Here is a 21,663-nt window from a genome sequence, read left to right on the forward strand (position 1 = left end):
TATATAAGCTGACATGGTATCCTCACTCTTCTTAACTTTTACAAACATTAATCTTTCAAAAGTAATAATCCTAGAGAAAAATCTTTCAATGGCATAATCTCTTCAATAAAAGGCAACATATTAAATTAATAATGATGTTTATGTGTATGAAAATATAGTCTCTGCGTTTGAGCCTTGTAGTTACATAGTTCTTTTCTCTATATTAATAACGCTCTACATGTTTTGAGCAATTATCCTAATTCCCATGTAGGATTTTCTCCCACCTACACTAATTATACATCAATTTGTATTGTAGTTGTAATAAGTCTGCAGTGTTGAAAAGAGGCTTATTGGTAGGTTGTAGCAAGAAGGTCTGGTTTAACAGAAAGACTAGAATACAAAGCAAGAAACAGCATATTATGTATATAAATATACATAATTTATATTTGTTTTTATAAAACGGAAAGCATTGGAAAACACAGTTTTTGCATGCATTCACAAACACTTGGAAAAAATAACCACACTTTCTAGTACACTTGTAGGTCAAGCACATAGAGGCACATTTCTTACCTGACTGTGAGCCACTGAAGTATCAAAGGTGAACAGCGAGAGCATTTAAACACATCCGATCCTTAAATATAACCTGAGAATCGGTGATGGATTCAAATAACATGATCCATTTTCTCTTTAAATTTCAACAGATTTTATTTCAATTAAAGGTAAAGAACACAATAAATTAAACAAACAGGAAAAAGCTAAACGTCCAATCGTTTGGAGGGATTTGGATAGCAACTGTGCCTGGCACTTGGGCCAGTGACATTTGAGGTCTAAAAGCTTGCACAAATTCTCTTCGCCAGGCATACATTTCCCATAATTCCACACGACAGTGGCCAGCATCCTAAATTCAGATCCAGGGCGATGGAATACAGTAGAGCACATTCATTGAAACTTGAGCATGTTTCCAAGGGCAACAGAATTAAAGCTGCGATTCTTCTTTAAAATGTACTTTCAAGTGGCCCTTCATAACATAACACCATAATCCGTGCTTTTCTCAAAGAATAGGGGGAAAAAAATGAACTCAACCAAGCAAATCACTGTTTGATCAAAGCTTTGCACCTGTACACCAAATCGAAACAAAAGCACTAAATGTATACAAAGTATACCAGATTATTATTTTTTGGTATAATATTCATTACTTAGTGTACGTTAGTAATATAGAAGCGTGTGCTGTATATACCTTTCTGTCAACACGTAGTAAGTTAAGCTCTCAGAAGGTTCATCCTTCAAAAATAAAATAGAATAAGGAAAAAAAAATCACTCAGAAATGCATGGAACTGGCACAATATAATTACTTCTGAAAGCCACATGGCTTGCTGTCCATAGAAAGGCAAGATTGGAAAGTTTTACACTGTTTTTCAAGAAAGGAAATATAAAAAAGAAACCAATAATAAAGCTTAGCCTCCAGCACTTAATAATAATAATAATAACAATAATTATAATGATAATAACAATAAGAATTACAACATCAACAGTAACAGTAACCATAATAATTAAAATTTGTTAATCATAATAAGTAAAGCATAATAAAGCGTTTTATTCCCATTGTCAAAGATTCTGGCACAGATTGTTAAAACAATGAATAAAAAGACATTCATGAACCCGGTCCTTCACTCACTCACACTCACACACATGCACACAGTGTCAAACAGGATGGTAAGAATGTGTAAAAAGACTCGACAATCTCTCTCTCTCTCTCTCTCTCACACACACACATGCACACACAAACGAAATAAATAACCGTTTAAACCCAACAAGTGAACAGCAATTTCACTACAGCACACATCAGTCCCCAGGTTCTCATTACAAAGCGTCTTTGTGTTTCGTTATTTTTGAATGGACCGACAACAGAAGAAAGCTGTGGTTCACTGATTAAGAAATCGATGCATATTTCTGAATATTCCAGAAGTTAGAGCAATAAATATTTAGTGGGAAGGCATGATATCTCCCTGTCACTTCACACGGCTTTAAGATTTCAGAGGCAGACTCAGTACAGTACAATGGCAAGGCTGTGAGGAAACGCGAAATAAGTCGAACATAAAAAGAGGGACGAGAGGAGAGAGTCTAAAATCGCTTCAGTAAAGGCGTTAAACACCCCCCCCACACACACACACACACCAAACCTACAAAATACACACATTTGCATACAGGTATTTTTTTTTATTTTAAGAAACACGCCACACTGGAAACCTTCTGTAGAAAACCAAACCCATCCCTGACTGTGTCCACTATGGAATGCACATAATGAGGAAATATTATATCAAATCTACTCGTATACTCTCTCTCCTCCAGTCGCTCTCCTTTGCCATTGCTGAAGACTAGTTTTCTCTCCCATAATAGAGAGGATAAAGATTGTTGAGAACTAGAAAGATTCGTTTTTCTGCATAGTGTTCACCCACCTTCCCCACAACCGTTCTTTGTCGAAAACACAAAATCAACATCTCACATATATGCATCTATATACATGATTTTCCCCTTGATATAAATGTTCAGGAATGAAAATTGCAACCAAATAAAACATTACAAGGCATACATTATAATTAGCAAACCTAGCACAAATGTTCATATATATATAACAGTCATAAGGACATACTGCGTATCCTTAAAGGTAGGTGCGGTCACCATATTCATCTATGTAAATTGCGATAAAAATGTAAACCACAGAAACAGGGAATCAATAGGAATCTAGTCAACGTTTAAAGTGCAAGTCTGTTGCGGTTTCTCTTCGCAGAAAACAACAAATGTGCCAAAAAAAACTTCGGACGTGAACTGCTGCGCAATAGATTCGCCAGCGCCCCCCTGGTGGCAGCTGACTGTATGGCAAGAGCACATCTTTCGTACACTTTCTCTGTCTGACCCATCAAAGCATGGTACTGATTTTGGACAATCTCCCAAGACAACACAATCTCTTTTGTCTGAAGAAATAGCAAACACATACACAGAAACCCGTTTGGTCCTCAAGGAAGAAAGGAGACAAACTGAAGCCTGGGTCAGAAGCACATGGAGTCGGGCGAGAAGACCCTCCACTGTCTCTCCTTTGGCAGCCTTGTGGGCATCTCAAGGATCTCTCTGTATCCGGCTCCTCCCACATACCGAGATCCGATTGCCTCACCTTAAGCATTTCTCCTTACAGGAACAGGTGGTCGACCTTGGACTAGGATTCAGGCATCGGACTAGGAGATCCAACTGAAGTCTTTCTCGCTTCCCGCTCGGGCGTCTCCTTCCAGAGCCGAGTCGCTTTCCTCTTTGCCATCGTCTATTGCTCTGTCGTCTCGCTGCGACATCCCTGAGCCAGCTCGCCATTTCCCGTTCTCCTCCTCCCCTTCGGCTTCTCCCATCAGCTCGGCCTCCACCATCATCTCCTCCTCCCCGTCACCGTCGGCGGTGTCATCGGGGAAGCGGTGGTCACCGGGGTACAAGAGTTCCTCTTCTGGGGAGCCGTCCTCGCCGTTCTGGTCCAGCAGGGCAGCCATGCCTCGACCCGAGCAGTCTGCGCAGACGCCGTGGCGCCGAGAGCCGTGTTTGATGCCCACGCTGGCGGCCGACATGAAGACGCGACTGCATACTTTGCACACGTACTTCTTGTCCTTACTGTGCACCTGAGAAAAAGTGACAATGCATTGTTGAGAGACAGCACTTCATATCTTTTACAACAAAGTACTGTGGCAGTACCATCATAACACCATAGTGCAATATTCATTTATTAAAGCTAAAGATACAAGTGGCTTACAGCGACCCTGTTTAAGCCTGGAATTTAGGTGATCTGTGGCTGGTTGCATACAAGTTAGTCATCTAATGGCTCGTTTCCACCGAGCGATACGCAATTCTTGCCGTTTCCATAGAGACAGAGCGACACGCGTCATAATCTGAAGACCACGCCCACCGGGGGGGAAAACAATCCAACGCTCTCCATTGACTTTGCATTGCGTGAAGCGGCATCCTTGTCATTTCGGACTTATAACAAAAAACAGAACAATGTCTAAAAGTGGATATGTGACAAAGTGTACCGCAAACAAGCTAAAAAACCCAGAACCAAAAACCAAGTTTTTATAAGCTGTTGACCCAAAAAACGAGCGTTAAAGGACAAAAAAGTGGATACAGGCCATTGAGACAGAGCGCGAAACGTTATATTACACTGAGAGGGGACCCACTACAGGGGAATGTTATCAGCGACAGGAAATATCATATATAAACCTGACATTTGGATATTTGACTTAACAGTGACAAAATGTTTACTGCACACATACGCATACTCAGTGTCAGGATCCCAAAATGTACCCATTCTACCTGCTGATGCGTCACGTTTTACTGCCTTTATCCACTTCTGTCTCCTTAAACTCTCGTTTTTTGGGGTCGACAGCTTATAAAAACGTATTTCTGTGTTTTTTAGCTTGTTTGCTGTACACTTTGTCACATATCCGCTTTTAGACATTGTTCTGTTTTTTGTTATAAGTCCGAAATGACAAGGATGCAGCCTCACGCAATGCAAAGTCAATGGAGAGCGTTGGATTACACACCAACGTTACACCCCACCTATCATCATAAGGGTACTGTTGGCATTGTAAATGCAAGCCAGATCAGGGTTTACGGTCCTAAATCGTATTGTACTGTACTGAACCGTACCGCTCGGTAGAAATGAGCCATAAAAGTGGTCATAATTTTAAGCCACGAGGTAGATTGGTCTAATTTGAATTCGGAAAGGTGGCAGTAATGCAACATTTTGGATGCCAAATGCTGTAAAACACCAAGGAAGAAGAATCTGAGAAGTATGACTTGGCTAACTGCTAGTTGCTCAGACTAGTTCCTAAAACATTTATGTCTATGTAACTGGCCCCTGATCATAGGTGGACAGTATTAAAAACGTGTAAACAGGGTTCGACGGGCTATTTTGAGGTCTGGAAACACTCAAATCGTATTTGTTAATAGTCAAAATTGCATGTGACCACACTGGATTTATACAACCACAACAGTAAAGCATGCACAGCCAAAGTTCAGTGAATACAGGTACTCCGGTTAATGAGCAAGTTAATGAGATTTCTGCTCAACATGACATGCCGAAGCAACAGCAATATAAAACACCCCAATGCTCAATAGAGAGAATATTTCTTTCACAAAGTAATATAGTTTCCAAATCTTTGTGTCCTTCAGTACTTGAACGTAATCAACAGAAACCCGAAATGTGTTTATCTTTTAACTCAATTGTATCATTTAGCATAATCAGTAATATTAGAGCTACACTATGGAACTGGTTGTGTTTTGGCTCTGTTCCTCTGTGTGGATGAATGTAGTTTGAGGCGAAGGTGTACACAGATACAGGACATCAGAACGGATGAACGAATAAATTGTAGTTTTTTTAGTTCTTTTTGCCATTTTGCATGATACATGGTCAATTTTTCTGGTTCGTTGTGACAACAAATGTTCAGCTTACACTGCCCAGAGACAGATTTACTATTCTCTCTGGTTGAATGATGGATACCCCAAATCCATAAAAATCATTATTATAATATATCTATACTAAAAACAATCAATACTGTGCTTAAAAACAGTATTCAGACTCACCAAGTAGCTTCCTCTCATCTGTTATTTTAAACGGCATTTAGTTTGACATTGTTTTTAGTAATTATTTGAATCTTTTGAAAGGTTTTTTAGGTTCACAAAACAAAACTTACCCTCAAGAACCTGCTTAGGGTACGTGTAACCCTGATTGGGAATCGCTGATACACAGTAGTTAATTAAGCTATTTACAGTTGCCTAGCAACATGCCACATTAATGTAGAATGTACTTTTTATCTGCACTTTATAATGGCTTTGAACCACTGATCTATAGAAATGACTGGATTGCTCATGACGTCATAAAAAGGGAAGCCACCGCACCGCCATATTGGCATTCCCTAGTATTCCCTCACATTCTATTGAATTAATAGGAAATCATCTGATTTACTGAAACAACATTACCTAATGATTGTACACTCTCCCTGTACATTCTTACTACGCAAACTTCCTAAACATTTAAATGGTTATTTGTTTAAAGTCAGGAATTTTCCCTGCTTATTAAACGTTGCGTTCATCTTCATTACAGTAGTGAATATACGATCAACCTCAACATTTATTTTAAAATTGCCACAAATGCAAATTTATGATTGTAAGGCATGCACATACAACTTAAAGGGTTAGTTCACTCAAAAATGAAAATTCTGCCGTTAATTACTCACCCTCATGTCATTCCCAACCTGTTAGACCTTCGTTCATCTACGGAACACAAATGTTTTTGCACACAAAAAGTATTTGCGTCGCTTCATTAAATTAAGGTTGAACCACTGGAGTCACATTAACTATTGTAATACCTTTCAGGGCCTTGAAAGTGTTCATTAAATTGCTGTCTATGGAGGGGTGTTCTGAAGATGAACGAAGGTCTTACGGCGGGTTGACATGAGGGTGAGTAATTAATGACAGAATTTTCATTTTTGGGTGAACTATCCCTTTAATGTGCCATGTGCAGTTATTTACTTGTTATGTAATTATCCTGTTCTATATTGTTTTTATTCTGTAAATGATTCAACAGTGTATGTATGTAGCATGTATTTCGAAGCAGTAAAGACAATGACTTAAACGTTGGTTAAATGAATAGTTAGGTCAACAATATATAAAAATAATACTTAATTCATATGCAAACTGTCATGCTAGTAAAAAGCCATAGAATTTGAGCTGACCTGTAGCTTTTTAACGGTTTCCAAGATCTCCAAGAGACTGAAGTCGATGTTGGTCAACAAAAAGACATAATATACATGTTTTACAACTTATTCAGAGAAATAATGCTGACTGCGTATGGATTTAAAGACATTAAGCTTTATTTTTAAGAATTAATACTGTCACTCTGAACAAGATGATGCATGGGAAACCTTGGATTTTAATGCAATATAGTAACAGGGTTTTATAATGTTTATTGTATATACAAATCAATTTCTGCTAAGATATATGTTCATGCTTAAAGGGTTAGTTCACCCAAAAATGAAAATTAAGTCATTAATTACTTACCCTCATGTCGTTGGACACCCGTAAGACCTCCGTTCATCTTTGGAACACAAATGAAGATATTTTAGTTGAAATCTGATGGCTCTGAAAGGCCTCCATTGGCACAATGGCACTTTACACTCTCAAGACCCTTAAAAGGTACTAAAGACGTCGTTACAAAGTCCATCTCACTACAGTGGTTCTAAAATAACTTTATGAAGCGACGAGAATAGTTTTTGTGCGCAAAAAAACCCCCTAAATAACGACTTATAAAGTGATGACGATTTCAAAACACTGCCTCATGAAGCTTCGAAGTGTTATGAATTAGTGAGTCGATTCAGCGGTTTGGATCGCCAAAGTCACGTGATTTCAGCAGTTTGGCGGTTTGACACGCGGTCCGAATCATGAATCGACTCGCTGATTCATAACGCTTCGAAGCTTCATGATGCCTTGTTTTGAAATCGGTCATCACTATATACGTCGTTATTTAGGGTTTTTTTGCGCACAAAAACTATTCTTGTTGCTTTATAAAGTTATTGTAGAACCACTGTAGTGAGATGGACTTTGTAACGACGTCTTTAGTACCTTTTAAGGGTCTTGAGAGTGAACCGTGCATTGTGCCAATGGAGGCCTTTCTGAGCCATCGGATTTCAACTAAAATATCTTCATTTGTGTTCCAAAGATGAACGGAGGTCTTACGGGTGTCGAACGACATGAGGGTGAGTAATTAATGACAGAATTTTCATTTTTGGGTGAACTAAGCCTTTAATATTTCCTGCATAATTACATATATAAATAAATATGTTTTGTGTTAGTTCAGTTACCTGTCTTAATGATTTCTATATATCGCTTATCCTGCCCGAAAAAGACCATAAACATTAAAGATAATGTTTGAAGAATCAATGTACGTACATATATCTTAAAAACTATTCATGTGTGACTGAGATGCTGCAAATCATGGTGATTTTAGGTCAATGTTTTGGCTGTAAGTCAATAATGCCCTCTGTCAGTAGGGAATCGTAAAATGGCCGCTCAACCACTTCTTGCTGGCAGTTTAGAACGCAATGAGCAATCCAGTCATTTATATAGATCAGTGCTTTGAACACATTCACATTTAGGCGTTTGAAAGATGCTTTCATCCAAAGCAACCAACATTGGATACGTTTGATCGTAAAAGGGTCATGAAACCCCCTGTTTCAGCAGCAGTCAGTTCTCGCCACAGTTTAAAAAAATGCCTGAAAAGTGGGCGTGGTTAAGCTGCGGAGTGGAGCGGGAGCCTGTGGGACGAGGGGAGACTGACAACACCGATACGGCTTGTGATTCAGACAGTTTTATTTTGCTCTCATTAAATGCAACACCAATATACACATGGTTTTGTAAGCTCACCGTTACACAAATACATATATATCCTGTGACAGCTATAATTCATGGCACAATGCCATTCGCAATTTGTTCTCTGCATCGGAAATATGAAAACACTGTTGCACCTTTGATAACTTTTGAGACTTATTTTGTGGAGCTTTTATAAGCCGTAAAGAGTGGTTACACTCAGTGTATGAATCGCATTGGTGTCGAAGACGTAGAGACTCTCTCTTACAAAACAAAAACAAACACTCGTTTTTGATCTATTAATGCATTTCTCACTTACTGTATGCACTCTCACTGTTTGAAGCGCCAGTCAGAGGAAAATGCCTATCAACGCACATGCTGTCATGGATTAAGCAACGTGTCTTCTCATAGGATAAGGACATGCAGTCTCATGAATAATTATTAGACACCGATGAGTACGAGAAAACGCCACAACCTATGGCGGTGACATGAAGACTATTTTAAACCCGGAAGTTGAAAATCGAGCAAAAAGGTTTAAAATTAACTAGTTTTCTCCCACATTCAAAACGAACAGATGGTAACTTTGTCTGCTATGATGTTCAAAACACATAACTCATAAGTTCAACACATAAGGGTTTCATGACCCTTTAAGAGGATTTCTTGGGAAACTTAAAAGTTGCTAATGTTGTGATCTACTGTGGTACATTCACTTTTGTGAATACATTTTATTAGCGTTACATGTATACATATGCTGTGCTAACATGTCTACAAAATCATCTCGAACAGTAGCAAACTGTGTATCCACAGTCATTGCTCGCTTCATAGGATAAAAGAAGCATTTCAGCCAAATACAGTCTCTTATGCAGACCTTTTGGATTTTTCACCACATTATAAGGAAGCGTTGACAACATGCGGCGTGTAGCATATCGGGTGTGATCCATCATGCTGCGGATCATGAATTAAGCAATGTTTAGGTGTTAAATGTTTCAGCGCTAAGCAGAAGCAGCGCTGTCTGTTATCATGTCACACTATTACAGGCCCTTTGATATGCTCAAAACCAGAGCTAATTTCTGTGGCACGTCGCTTAGCCACACAGAGACCAAGAATGTGCCAAAGCATGTTTATGAGTGCCTCCCATGAGAAGATACAGTAAATGCAGGCTTTAGGAAAGAGAAAAGGAGAGGAGGTGTTAAAAGACTCCTGGCAATAAGGGCATAGAAAAACTGAGATAAGAGGGGTTTATGGGATATGGCAGAAGCTTGTATTTAATAGGGACCCTCTAGAGACTCGAATGTCTCCCACACAAACATCTTTACAAAAAGCACATATGCTGTTTAGTCTTTCAAATACGAAAAAAAGAAAGACCACGTGCTTAAAAATGTGTAATATTTAATAATAAGCATTTGATTTATTTGATTATTTTGATCGCTTCCACAGCGTTATCTTAATCAATCTGCGGTGACGTATACTTTATCATCAAATGCACCGTTTCATCCAGTTGCTCCACACTCACTGCCGCCCCCTGTTGGTGCTGCCAGCGCAGTGCTACACTCACCAGCGTGTGGCGTTTCATGTGCTCCCTCCGGGTGAACTTCTTCCCGCAGATCTCACAGGGATACGGCCTCTCGCCCGTATGTGAGCGCATGTGCCTCTTCAGGATGCACTGGTGCATGGCGGAAAAACTGCAGTATGGGCACTTAAACTTCTTCCTGATCACCGTGAAGTCGTTAACTGTGGATAGAGATGAAGAGATGTGAGGAGAGCTGACCAGACTCTAAACACATGCAGGTTACGCCACTGGTAGTATGAGAGTTAATATGTGAGAAGTGTTAAAGCCCTGCACATGGCATTAATGCCAAACCGACTTACCAAAGCACTGGGCTAATCTCTCTCTCTCTCTTTAATTAACAGCCGCCACTGCTGCATTAACATTATGAGTTGATTCATGTTAACCCTAATTATTTTAATAGGTGGTGTTTGGGCTACTTTTCATTTTACTTAGCATTTTGTAAAGCTGTAAGGAATGAAAGAAGGAAATGGCTCTACAGAATAAGCCAGGGGTGTTCAACTTTGTTCTGGAGGGCCACTGTTTTGCAGAGTTTAGCTCCAACTTGCCTGGAAGTTTCATCTATGGCTGTGTCCGAATTCACCCCGTATATCCTTAAATAGAGCTCTATTTGAGGGCACAGCAATTTGTTGTAGTGTCCGAAACCATTGTGGACATTATTGAGTGCACTCATTCAATCCCATAATACACCGCAATAATGAGTGTACGATAATGCACTGTGAGAGTCTCATGCTGAATGAATTCCCGCCTCTCGCCAATGTAGGGAATGGTGAATGTGGATATAGGGGGCGATTTCGAACACAGCATATGCCTAATAAGACCTTGATCAGCTGGTTCAGGTGTGGGTTGGAGCTGAACTCTGCAGGACAGTGACCCTCCAGGAGCAGGATTGGACACACCCCTAGAATAAGCCAACAGGAAGAACATGTTCAGGTCATGAAAAGTAAGTACTCATATTTCCTTAAAAAAAGTCAATTTTTAGTACCAATACATTTTTTTGGGATTGTATGGAAGCTTGTTTCCACCACTGAATCAAAAATAAAAAAGGTAATTGTGACTTTGCCACAACTTGACTTTTTTTCAGTGGTGGAAACAAGCTTCTATAGCATTGTGACATTATTTTTATGATAATTAAACATTTATCAACCCCGAATTTCACATTACTGTGAAGCAAAATTTGTTAATTTTTCAATGCATTAGGCATCATAAACTAACACTAAACAAAAATCTAGGCTTATGCTAATTTAAGATTATACTATTGTTAATCAGTTCATGTTCATTTATAATACATTAATGTTTATTTATAAAATGTGTATAAATTAATCCTTTTTTTAAAATAAATGTATCTATGTAGCTATTCAAATTAACCTAGATAAAAAAGTCTAAGGCACGTTGGTATTTTTACTAATTACTAATTTTACACATTTTTTACAAAAAACATGGTTTTAAGCCCGTTACTGATATCTTTTGCTGTAGTGTGAGTAGGAAATATCCGTTCACATTTCCAAACATTCCTTTTGCCATTAATTGTAATAATCCAGTGAGATTTTTGTATGCGCAAGGAGTCTGACAACAGATGATCTGATCTCACCATCATCGAGTCCGTCTGTGATTACATGAAGAAACAGAACAAAATGACACAGACTAAATCCAGAAGAACTGAGGCAACGTCTCCTAGACGCTTGAAGAAACCGACCTGCAAAACTACAGTACTGAGAAAAGTTTTAGGCACATGTAAGTGAGGATGCTTTAAAAAATAATGTCATAAACATATTTTATTGATCAATGAACTTCTATTAACTAAATCAAATCAATATTTGGTGTGGCCACCGTTCGTTTAAAACCGTTTTTGTCCAGGTACACTAGTTTTTCAGGTAGCTTTGCAGGTCAGTTTCTTCAAGCGTCTTGGAGACGTTGCCTCAGTTCTTCTGGATTTAGTCTGTCTCATTTTTTTCTTTGTGTAATCACAGACGGACTCAATGATGGTGAGATCAGATCATCTGTTGTCAGACTCCTTGTGCATACAAAAATCTCACTGGATTATTACAATTAATGGCAAAAGGAATGTTTGGAATTGTGAACTGATATTTCCTACTGGCTCACTACAGCAAAAGATATAAATAACTGGCTTAAAACCATTTTGGGGGGCCTTTATGGTAGCTTTACCTGTAATTTAATTTAACTATTTTAAGTTATTTCTTTTATAACAGTATTCAGCGCATTAAAGTACAGTGAGGTCACTTATAAATGGTCAGTGTACATCATCATATTATATTAATATCACTTTCACATCAGTTACTGTACATCCTTTCATTGTGTCATCTAGTATCACTTACAAACTGCAAGAGAAATACTCTCCCTAACTCACCTGCCCTTAGCTACCAAAAGCAGCCCCAAAAGACAGTTTCCTTAGCAACCACAGCCCTGATACAGATTTTACTGCTCGAATTCAACAAAGAAAGATGAAAAACCCACAACGCAGCATAGCATAGCTTCCTATTGTTTGCTGAACAATCGCTGCACAAATGATCAACCCAAATTCGCAAAACCAAACATCAATTCCACATGTTCTTGTTCTAATTTTTCCATCTTCTGTTAGCAAAAGATTCAGACAGAGGCCACCATTCTTCATAGTGTGATGACTGTAATCTCAGTAGACATGGGTCTAGACTGGCTCAGCTAATAAGAACAGACCTGAAGCCCAGGTTTAATAATCCGTACACATGAAAGACCCGATGAGCATGCGATGAAACACCATGTCTTCCAGCCCTGGAACTTTGACATTCTACACTTTTTTAAACATCTGATGGTCAGAACTAATCAATGGCAAAAAGCTGAAATTTGAGGTACACTCCAAACAAAACTGTAGTATTATCATTCAAATTTGTAGCTTTTTTTTCCAAAAAAAAAAAAAAAAGGTTTTCAGCATTTCTTTTCGTTATTTGTCAAATAAAATAACCACACAGTTTTCATGATGCTTTACAGCAACATTTATTGTCTACAAAATTACAACCAACCAGTTACACAATAGAATTGCGCCAGAATATATAATTTACAGAAATCTGTGCTTGAGTTCATATCGGTAATAAAAATAGTGCAATTCAAAACAGCTGTGACTGAGATTTCTGATAAATTTTTACACCCACCATTCAATCCTCTTGAAACAATATGTCATCTGATAATTCATCAGTCGTTTCATTTCCTGAGAAAGTGCTAAGACCTTGAAAACTTGCAGTGCGAATCTCTCTCTCTCTCTCTCTCTCTCTCTCTCTCTCTCTCTCTCTCTCTCTCTCTCTCTCTCTCTCTCTCTCTCTGCATAGGTGCTGAACAGTGATTCCTTTCACAAATCAACCCACACTCAACACTGTAGAGCTGTCAAAATGAAATTCCAGTCTTGAATATTTGTCGAATTTAACATAAAAATCCACAAAACTGTGCATTAGAATTTTAGGTGTGCGTCAGGTAGCCTTATCAGTGGTGCACAAGATGCGATGATGATGATGTTTTTCTAAGCCTATTCAGTTGAACCCACTACTGCAGATGCGGCGCTGCTTCATTGTTCATGTGGAGAAGGTCTTGGTTATGTTAAGACCGTAACCAAGCCGTTCACACACACAGACGTTTTTTTGTCATGTTTGTTAACGTGCCCTAGACGGACATATTTGACCGTTGCACTCGTGTCGCGCACAAGAGAGCCACATGTTTAGAAAGCCATGTAAAGTTAAAAGAAGTTTTTTAAAAAATGTCTCGAGAATTTGTGGTATGCACTTTGTGGGCGTTTCATTACTTTGTATTAACCTCTTAACTGACACCTGGCGCTTTTTTTTTTGATCGCCTTTTTTTCGTATCATATATTTGAGTAATTATCATAAATTAGGTATCATTCGATAGCTTACGAACTCAAAATTCATCCTGTGAAAACCATTTTGAAATTGGACGTTGCGTTACCATGGAAATGGTACTTTAAATTCTTCTAGCGGGCTCCTCCCCCTAGTGGGCGGTGTCAGGTTTCATATTACAACATTTATTTTAACTACTTTATAATCAAAATCTTTTCTAATCTTGACAAAACACATATCGTCGGAAAGGTCTGAGTCTCAAGGTTCCATATTTGGTGACCGTTTTGTGATGGAAGTAACATTTGGACAGAAATTTACAGGAAAATGCATCAAAAAAACAATCAATGAAATTTCAATTTTTGGTACAGCGCCTAAACAAAATCTCATGGGAACTTCAATTTTTGTGATATCAACATCAAATTTGGAACACAACTTGGTTAGACATATGGCTTTGATTTTATAGTAATTTTAGATTAAAATATATATTTTATATAAAATAAAAAATATTTAGTACAGTATTTTTTATTTACAGTAAATTTAGACTTCCATTACTTTTTCATACTTTCATATTTTGAATTGCTTTCACTAATCTGCAGAGTGTCTTCTTTAAAACAAGACCAAACTTAGGTCTATATTCCAAAACATTCTAGAATTACAGCCCTTTAAGTTTGGATAGTGCATTTTCATGTGTATTCTCAAAAAGGGGGGCGACAGTTAAGGGGTTAAACTATGCATTGATACAAGATGATGTTTTGTTTATAGTTGTTTATGCAATTTATGAAATCATATTTGATTTATAAACATTAGTTTAAACAGTATGCACTTTTTTACAGATGTGTTATTTCATTGCTTTGAATAAACAATTTATTGCAGTGTTTAATTTTTCTCAATGCGCCCTTTTGTTTCCTCAGGAGAAAAGAAATGATGCCTTTTAAATTTGAATATTATTTGAATATTAGTAATATTTAAAGCTGCTGTCCGTAACCTTTTTTGTGTTCAAGATTTACAAAAATCATATGATGAGAATGTACAACATGAATCCATTTTCCAGACCATGTTTTTGTGTTACCCTGAATCATTATGGTACACTTATAATAAGTGTTTATATTGGGACTATTTCAGACCGGTCTGGAAGGAACCGCTGAGGAGGAATACAGTCCCTGCGTGACTCGCCATAGACATAAACAGAGAGAAGTAGCTCCGGCTGCAATGTTCTTCCGCAAGACACGTGCAGTTCTGTTTATTAACCACTAGAGCGCAGAAAGTTACAGACTGCAGCTTTAAGTACAAAATTAAATTATTAAATTAAAATTTTCAGCCATTTTAACAGCTCTACAACACAGCACCACGCTTAACAGTTCAAAAAATAACAGTTATAATCACGCTTTCACTTTGAAACTTGGAAAGTTGTGCTCCAAGCAAACGTGCTCTTTGACGAAGAAACGCAACAAAACTTTACATACGAAACACAAATTGGATAGTCTATGCAAATAGTATATCAGAGCAGAGCGTGATCAAGACCTTTACAAAGATGCCAGACAAACGCTTCCATATTTTCGGAGGGGAAAAACCAATGAAATGAAGAGGCCTGTTGGGAGACTTGTGTACAAGACTCATAGGGTGGTCTTAGTGTGACAATAATCCACTTTTCTTTTACACTGCGGTGTCAGTAAGAATGATGTTGACACATTCACAGTTACTGCCAAATTTGATTTACTGCATAAGGGCGCCTACACACCAGAGTTTACCCTGCATCAGAAAACACTGCAAAACCATTGATTTCAGTTAGGACAGTCCGTCACAAAGACAAAGAGGAAAAATGCCAGTGACACTCAAAAGTTGCGAAAATGTTAACTTTTGCCGCAATGCGCACTGACAGACATGACCGATCGCAGAGATTCTCAGAGAGAAGTTTCAGCTGTATTTCCGCTTGATTTCAAACTAACTTCTAAACTCTTTCTCACACTCAAAATGGATTAACACAATTATCTGCCGAATGCTCCATCGGAGCTTCATAGTGTGTAAGCACCCACCGATACACTAGTGAACATGTCATAACTGCATGACATGTGTTGTGTGAAAATCACAATTAGCATACCTTTGCCTCCAGGTATTACTATAAGTGTAGACTGCCTCTAAGATTTCCTAGAACTCTCTACTAGATATGTTTGTGATCTGACCACTCAATGGCATGGCTAACTTTAAAGATGACGAAAAAAAGATCTTAATTCACTTTAGACACTTCCGTCTTCAGCAGTCACTAAAAGTGGGTAAACTCTCAAAACACAACCATAGTTCCATCTACGTTAGCAAGGGTCCCCCTTTCCGCTGGCCGTGTTAAGAGTCAAGACTAGTGTGAGATCACACAAGGACCAGTCTTTTCCTCTTACATCTCCTTTATCTGTGTGATTTAGGGTCAGCATGGGTAAGAGCGGAGAAGAGCTAATAACTGACATAATCCAGCGGACTACGCATACTCGTGCACAGACATTTGAAAAAGACGTAGCTGTGTGAAAGATTTAGGAAGTTCCCTAATCTTTCCTCATCCCTAATCATCTTAAGCGCAAAATGCAAGAGAGAGATTCCCCTGCAGAGGGCAGCATTGCGCACAGCTGAATTCACTCCTTAACATCTCGACGAGTTGCAGAGACCCCTGCGCCTGAGTCCGTATTGCAGTCTAAGCATAATGAGATTAGTTCACTGGTAGACAGGTGCAAAGCCACCCAAAATGAAAAGGCATTGGCATCCAATGCACAGAGATCACTATGTTCTCCAGTCTTCGGTGAGAACTTAAATCCTGCGTGGTACAAAAAGCAGACAGCTCTATATATGCGACAAGAGAGATGCCATAAAACGTCTTTATTTTGCATAGCAATTGTGCCTTTTAGCAGACATATGCAGTAGTCATAAAAAAACCTGACGATTTAGATATTTCAAGAACATATAAATCTGACATGCTCTAAAATGTCGACAGTGCTGTGGCCTGAATTTGGGACGACCTGAAGTTTGTAAAACATTCCCTTATTGAAATGAAGAGTGTTGCTGGTTTGGAGAATCAATCGTCTATGCGGATGTGGCCGCGGTCATCTTCCCTTAAGCCGTGCAGGTTCCACAGCTGCTCAGTGGGCGAGATTCCCGACTGACAGCAAACCTTGCCATGGGTGGCCAGGTTTTTCTGCGTGCTGAAGGTTCGGGAGCAAGCGGGGCATGTGTACACGCGCTCGCTGGAATGCACCGAGGACAGATGGCGGTTCAGGTCCGTGCGGTCGCGAAAGTGCTTGAGGCAGTAAACGCACTGCATCAGCTTCCGTTTGAGGTGGATGGTCTTCTCATGGCGGTCGGCGTTGGACTTGAGGGTGAAGCTTGCGGGACACTGCGAGCAGTGGTAGCGCGCTGGCGGAGGGTTGAGCTGGGACGCGGCCACTACGGGGCGATGGTGGTCGAGGCAGTCCAGCGAGAGGGCCATGAGCGAGAGCGTGTGGCTGTATTCGTGCTGTCTCAGTTGAAGCAGGCTGCTAAACAGTTGCTTACACAGAGAGCAGGCGAGCTCCTGCCGCCAGCCCGGCCCTCCGCCCTGCACCTCCGCCACACACACTCCATGCTTCTCCTCCACCATCTGATCTTCCTCTACAGGAACCTGGATGCGCTCCAGCCCTGAGAGGGAGGGAGAGAGAGAGGTGAGAACTAACGCCAGGATATCGGCTTATGTATGTGAAAAATAACAGGCAGTCATGTTGCGGGCCTTCGGCGTTACAGACGCCACACACATACCTGCATTGTTATTTGGACTGTTGTCTTGCTCTTGCATTTCCTCCTGTAACAATACACACAACATGCAAATCAACACTTGTGCACTTCTGATCCCAGATCTGTATAGAGGTGTGTACTCCTGAGGCATGCAAGTTCATGAGGTAAAACACACAAACAGACACACTGGAAAAAGAAGAGAGAGATGGGAGCCTTGAAGAAGAACAAAAACAAAGAAACAGTAGAAAGAACAGAACCTGAGACGCAAAAAAAAAAGTAGCATGCAAAAAAAGCTGACTGTATTCACTGCAAAAATATTTTTTAATCAGTATTTTTATTTATTTTTTTGCTCATTTCCAGTAAAATATATTTATTAAATATATTATAATTCTTATATATAAAAACTCTTTCTCTTTAGGGTAAAAAAAAATTAAAGTAGCCTAATTAAAAAAAAATATTTTTAGTGCTGTTTAGATTTTTTTTTTTTTTTACACCATTTGGCTAACAACCAGCAAGATCTGCATAAAGTTTTTAATGGTTTGTCTACTATTTTAATTCATTCCACTTGGGTTTTTCAATGGCATATCCAACAGGTGGAGACAAAGAGAAAACTCCAGTCCCACAAGGAGATATTTAATATTTGTCTATGAGGAGAGGTGGTGTGTTTGTTTGGAAGGTGGAGGGTTACAGATCCGATTGTGTTTTTTCAACCGTGCTCTGAGATGCATGCAACTTGTATGTGTATAGGTGTGGCCCTTCCCCCTTACTCTCGTTCCGCCCTCTCTTGCGTAAGAGTGACACATTATGGTTTAAGCAAACAGATGGCTTGTCCACAGAGATGGTACAACTTCTTGGGGGGGAGGTCCTGCGAAACCAAATGCCACCTCAGCACACACGGGGAGAATGCAATTTCCTGCTTACACTCAAGAAAACAAAAACCAAAAACCCACCCTGCCCCTATGCATTGTCCATCACTATTGATTTCTACCACCACCTGGATCCCCCTCTTATCAGAAGATCCTCAGCTGGGGGGAATTAAATACAAAAGAGTGAAATGTGTCAAACATCACCACCATAGATATTAAGGCGGACATAACCCTTTGGTTCTTGCCCAAATATAACTTTTACATTTGGTGCCCTCAATCTTAAATACTTAATTACATCCTTGGATGAAGACACTGAAAGCAACATTTCTCACGGAAAGGAAGAAAAAGCAGACACATGAATTAAAAAGAAACAGAACATGCAGGAACAGAGCATGAAAAGAAGAAAAAAAAAGACTCTACACCAAGAAACGCACACAAAGCTTAGGGATAAGTGGCCTATAGGGTGTTGTTGGACTTACCTCGGTGGGTGAGGCCTTCAGGGCCTGTTCCGCATAGAGCTTGTCTGGGGGGGCCTCAGACGGTGACATACCGAGGGCCCCTGGGGGCCACGGCGCAGATGGCGGAGGCGGCAGTAGAAGAGGAAGAGGAGGAAGAGTAGACTGAGGAGAAGACGAAGACGCCCTGTGTTTGCTACCAAACAGGGCCCCTGGATGGTGGGAGCTGCTGCTGCCATTGGAGCAACGAGGCCCTGAGGAGCACAGGAAATGAGTCTCACCCACCTACTCTCAGACCAGCGGCCATCTTCCATACAGCAGCAGAGAGAGAGGAGGAGGAAGAGGAGGAGGAGGGAGGGGGCAAGGGGCACACATAGCCTTCATTTAGAACTAGAGAGGGAGAGGAGGGAAGAGATGAAGAGACCAGAGTGGGGTTAGGGCTTGGCCTCTCTCGCTCAGTTTTTTGGTCCTCTCCATCCACCCACGTGCACACACAAGGGATGGCTGTGTGTGTGTGTAAGTGAGCGATAAAGAAATAGGAAAGAAGAGGCTTTTAAATGATGGCGGAAGTTCTCTTCATTTTAAAACCACATCAGGCTACTTGCCAGAATCCGTGCAAAAGTTCAAAAGGATATGCACGAAATAGATTGTAACTGGACGACGCGGCAGACACCAAGAGTAGCAAAGGTTCAGAGAAAAGTGAAATATTTACAAACGAGGGACAAACGTGACATTTTTATTTGACTTCCTCGATGGATGGATTTGTCTTTAATTACTGTATAGAACAAAAAAAAGCTTTGATGTATTATAATAATAATTAGGCATGTCAATTTAATGTGTTAATTCAGTGCAATTATTATTTTTTTAATGACACGCTTAAAAATAATTAGGCATGTCCTATGACCTGTGTGCAATTCTGGAATAAGGAAATTTCAAATGTTTAAAGCTTTTCAAACTACTTTACTTGATACTGCGTTGATGTCAGTCTGCATTAGACTCTTTAAAGTGAGTGTTTGTGATTTACTTATCTGTCACAATAATTTGTGTCACATTGAAAGTTTTCATTTTAATTTCCTGTGCTAGATCCATACTAGGTCATCTGAAAAGCCAGCATACGTGGGACTGAGCTACTTTCAAGCCACGGTTTCTGAATGTTCATCTTGTCTTTTTTTTGTGTGTTTTTTTTGGAGAAGAAGAATGTTTGTGGACTCCTGTTGTTGGGAATATGCCGGAGTTGCTGGTTAAGCGCTAAGTGGACAGATGCACATGCTACAGTAATGCACAACCACGAACAGATTCCTGGAATTCTCCCCTCCTACACCGTTCACTCCCATCCAGAACACATCACCCTCTCGTTTCTCTTTCCTCCTGTCTGCAATGTGTGCTGCAAACTCCTTATCAATTAACAGCTATTGAAACGCGTCAAAACATTAGTCCACTGTCATTCTCGTGTAAAATTCCCAACTAAAGTGCATTTGGGTGCTTTTATGTCTGTTGCAAAACTTTCCAGAAACAACTTCGGGGGGAAATGTGGTGTGGGTTTGAGTGATTGGATCTGGGGCAGCCTTTCGACCTAAAAACCGCCAACCGTGGTCTATTACAATAGAAATTTAAACACTGATCACAGGTCAGGGTTTTGATCGAGCCTGCAAAGCTTTTACTCAGGCTTTGCCTTTTTATTTCCTATTAGTTGTCTAAATAAAGTAACATGTCCTACGGTTGGTTTCCCAATCTAATGGAATCTACAGGGAGAAATTCTCATCTGAATGTAGAAACGATGAGTGGTTAAGAGGATACAGGAAATCATACTATGCTATAACAGCTCATGATACACCAGGCTAGAGAGAAACTAGCACAGGTTTGCTGCCCAACTGAGGTTAACCACCCGCAGCCATGTCATAGAGTGTCTTTTCTGAAGAAAACGGTACAAAGCTTCATGTTACGTTCCCTTAATGATACATGATTGGTGATAAATGTTTTTGTGTGGTTTTGAAGACACATTACTCTTAGAACAATTTGTTGCATGAACTATGGCTGCATTCGAAATCGCATACTCTGTATAGTATGAATCTAATCCGGACGTATTACATTCGCCATGTTATCATTGTCATGTGACTTACTAGCGTCTGTTGCGTCGCTTTATTGCCATATACAACTTTTCTCCCATGGCCGAATCTCACCAAAATTAGTAGGTCATAATATTGTGCATTTGCACACTACTCTTTTCATATAATGTTTTTTGCCTACTATATAGTAGGGAAGTATGCGATTTCGGATGCAGCTTATGTTGTAGCACGGGCAGAGCAAACACGAAACTGTCTAGCTACAACCCACCCAGAAATGTAATGACCTATGAATTCTGCAAAAAAAGGAAGCAGACAAATAGCTCCAACTGCAGGACAGTTTTACCTTCATTAGCCAAGCATTTACACCCAACCAGGAAGGCACACGCTCAGGTCCAATTGAATGAAATTTCAAGCCAAAAATAACCAAAAATCCAGCTCACTTCTGCTGACAGCTTTCAAACAGATGCACAATTACGAGCACCTTCGTTTGAATTCCACCTAAGCAAAGCAACTGCATTTACTTGGTTCCAACTAATATCTGAATGTACTCCAGAATGCCCCATCTATAGTCATTTAAACTGAATTGGCTCATTTGGTCTATGTCAAAAATATTTCAATAGTTTAATTTTAAAATTGTTTTACATTCAAGAGCGTTCATCTAAGCTTGGGTTGAGTTTGTGTTGATCTAATATCAGGTTTGTTTTTCAGTTTATTTATTTTGCCACACAATCAGGCTCATTGAAATTT

At 39.6% G+C, this 21,663-nt stretch overlaps 1 protein-coding gene across 2 annotated transcripts in view; it reads right to left on the reverse strand.

The window, feature by feature from the left end:
- Positions 1–668: 668 nt before the first annotated feature.
- zbtb46 (zinc finger and BTB domain containing 46) overlaps positions 669–21,663 on the reverse strand; it is a 57,597-nt gene continuing 36,602 nt past the window's right edge. The window contains exons 3-7 of one of the 2 annotated variants that reach the window (XM_079801889.1): positions 18,875–19,104; positions 17,554–17,596; positions 17,314–17,436; positions 9,932–10,107; positions 675–3,635 (exon numbers count right to left, since the gene is read on the reverse strand). In XM_079801889.1, the coding sequence (XP_079658015.1) occupies positions 3,210–3,635; positions 9,932–10,107; positions 17,314–17,436; positions 17,554–17,596; positions 18,875–19,104 (998 nt within the window). In that variant the 3' untranslated portion in view covers positions 675–3,209. Of the gene's footprint in view, positions 3,636–9,931; positions 10,108–17,313; positions 17,437–17,553; positions 17,597–18,874; positions 19,105–21,663 lie in introns of both variants that reach the window. The other variant, XM_079801888.1, reaches the window with a different exon arrangement.

Source organism: Gobio gobio (genome assembly GCF_949357685.1).
Source record: "Gobio gobio genome assembly, chromosome: 21".
NCBI lineage: Eukaryota > Metazoa > Chordata > Actinopteri > Cypriniformes > Gobionidae > Gobio > Gobio gobio.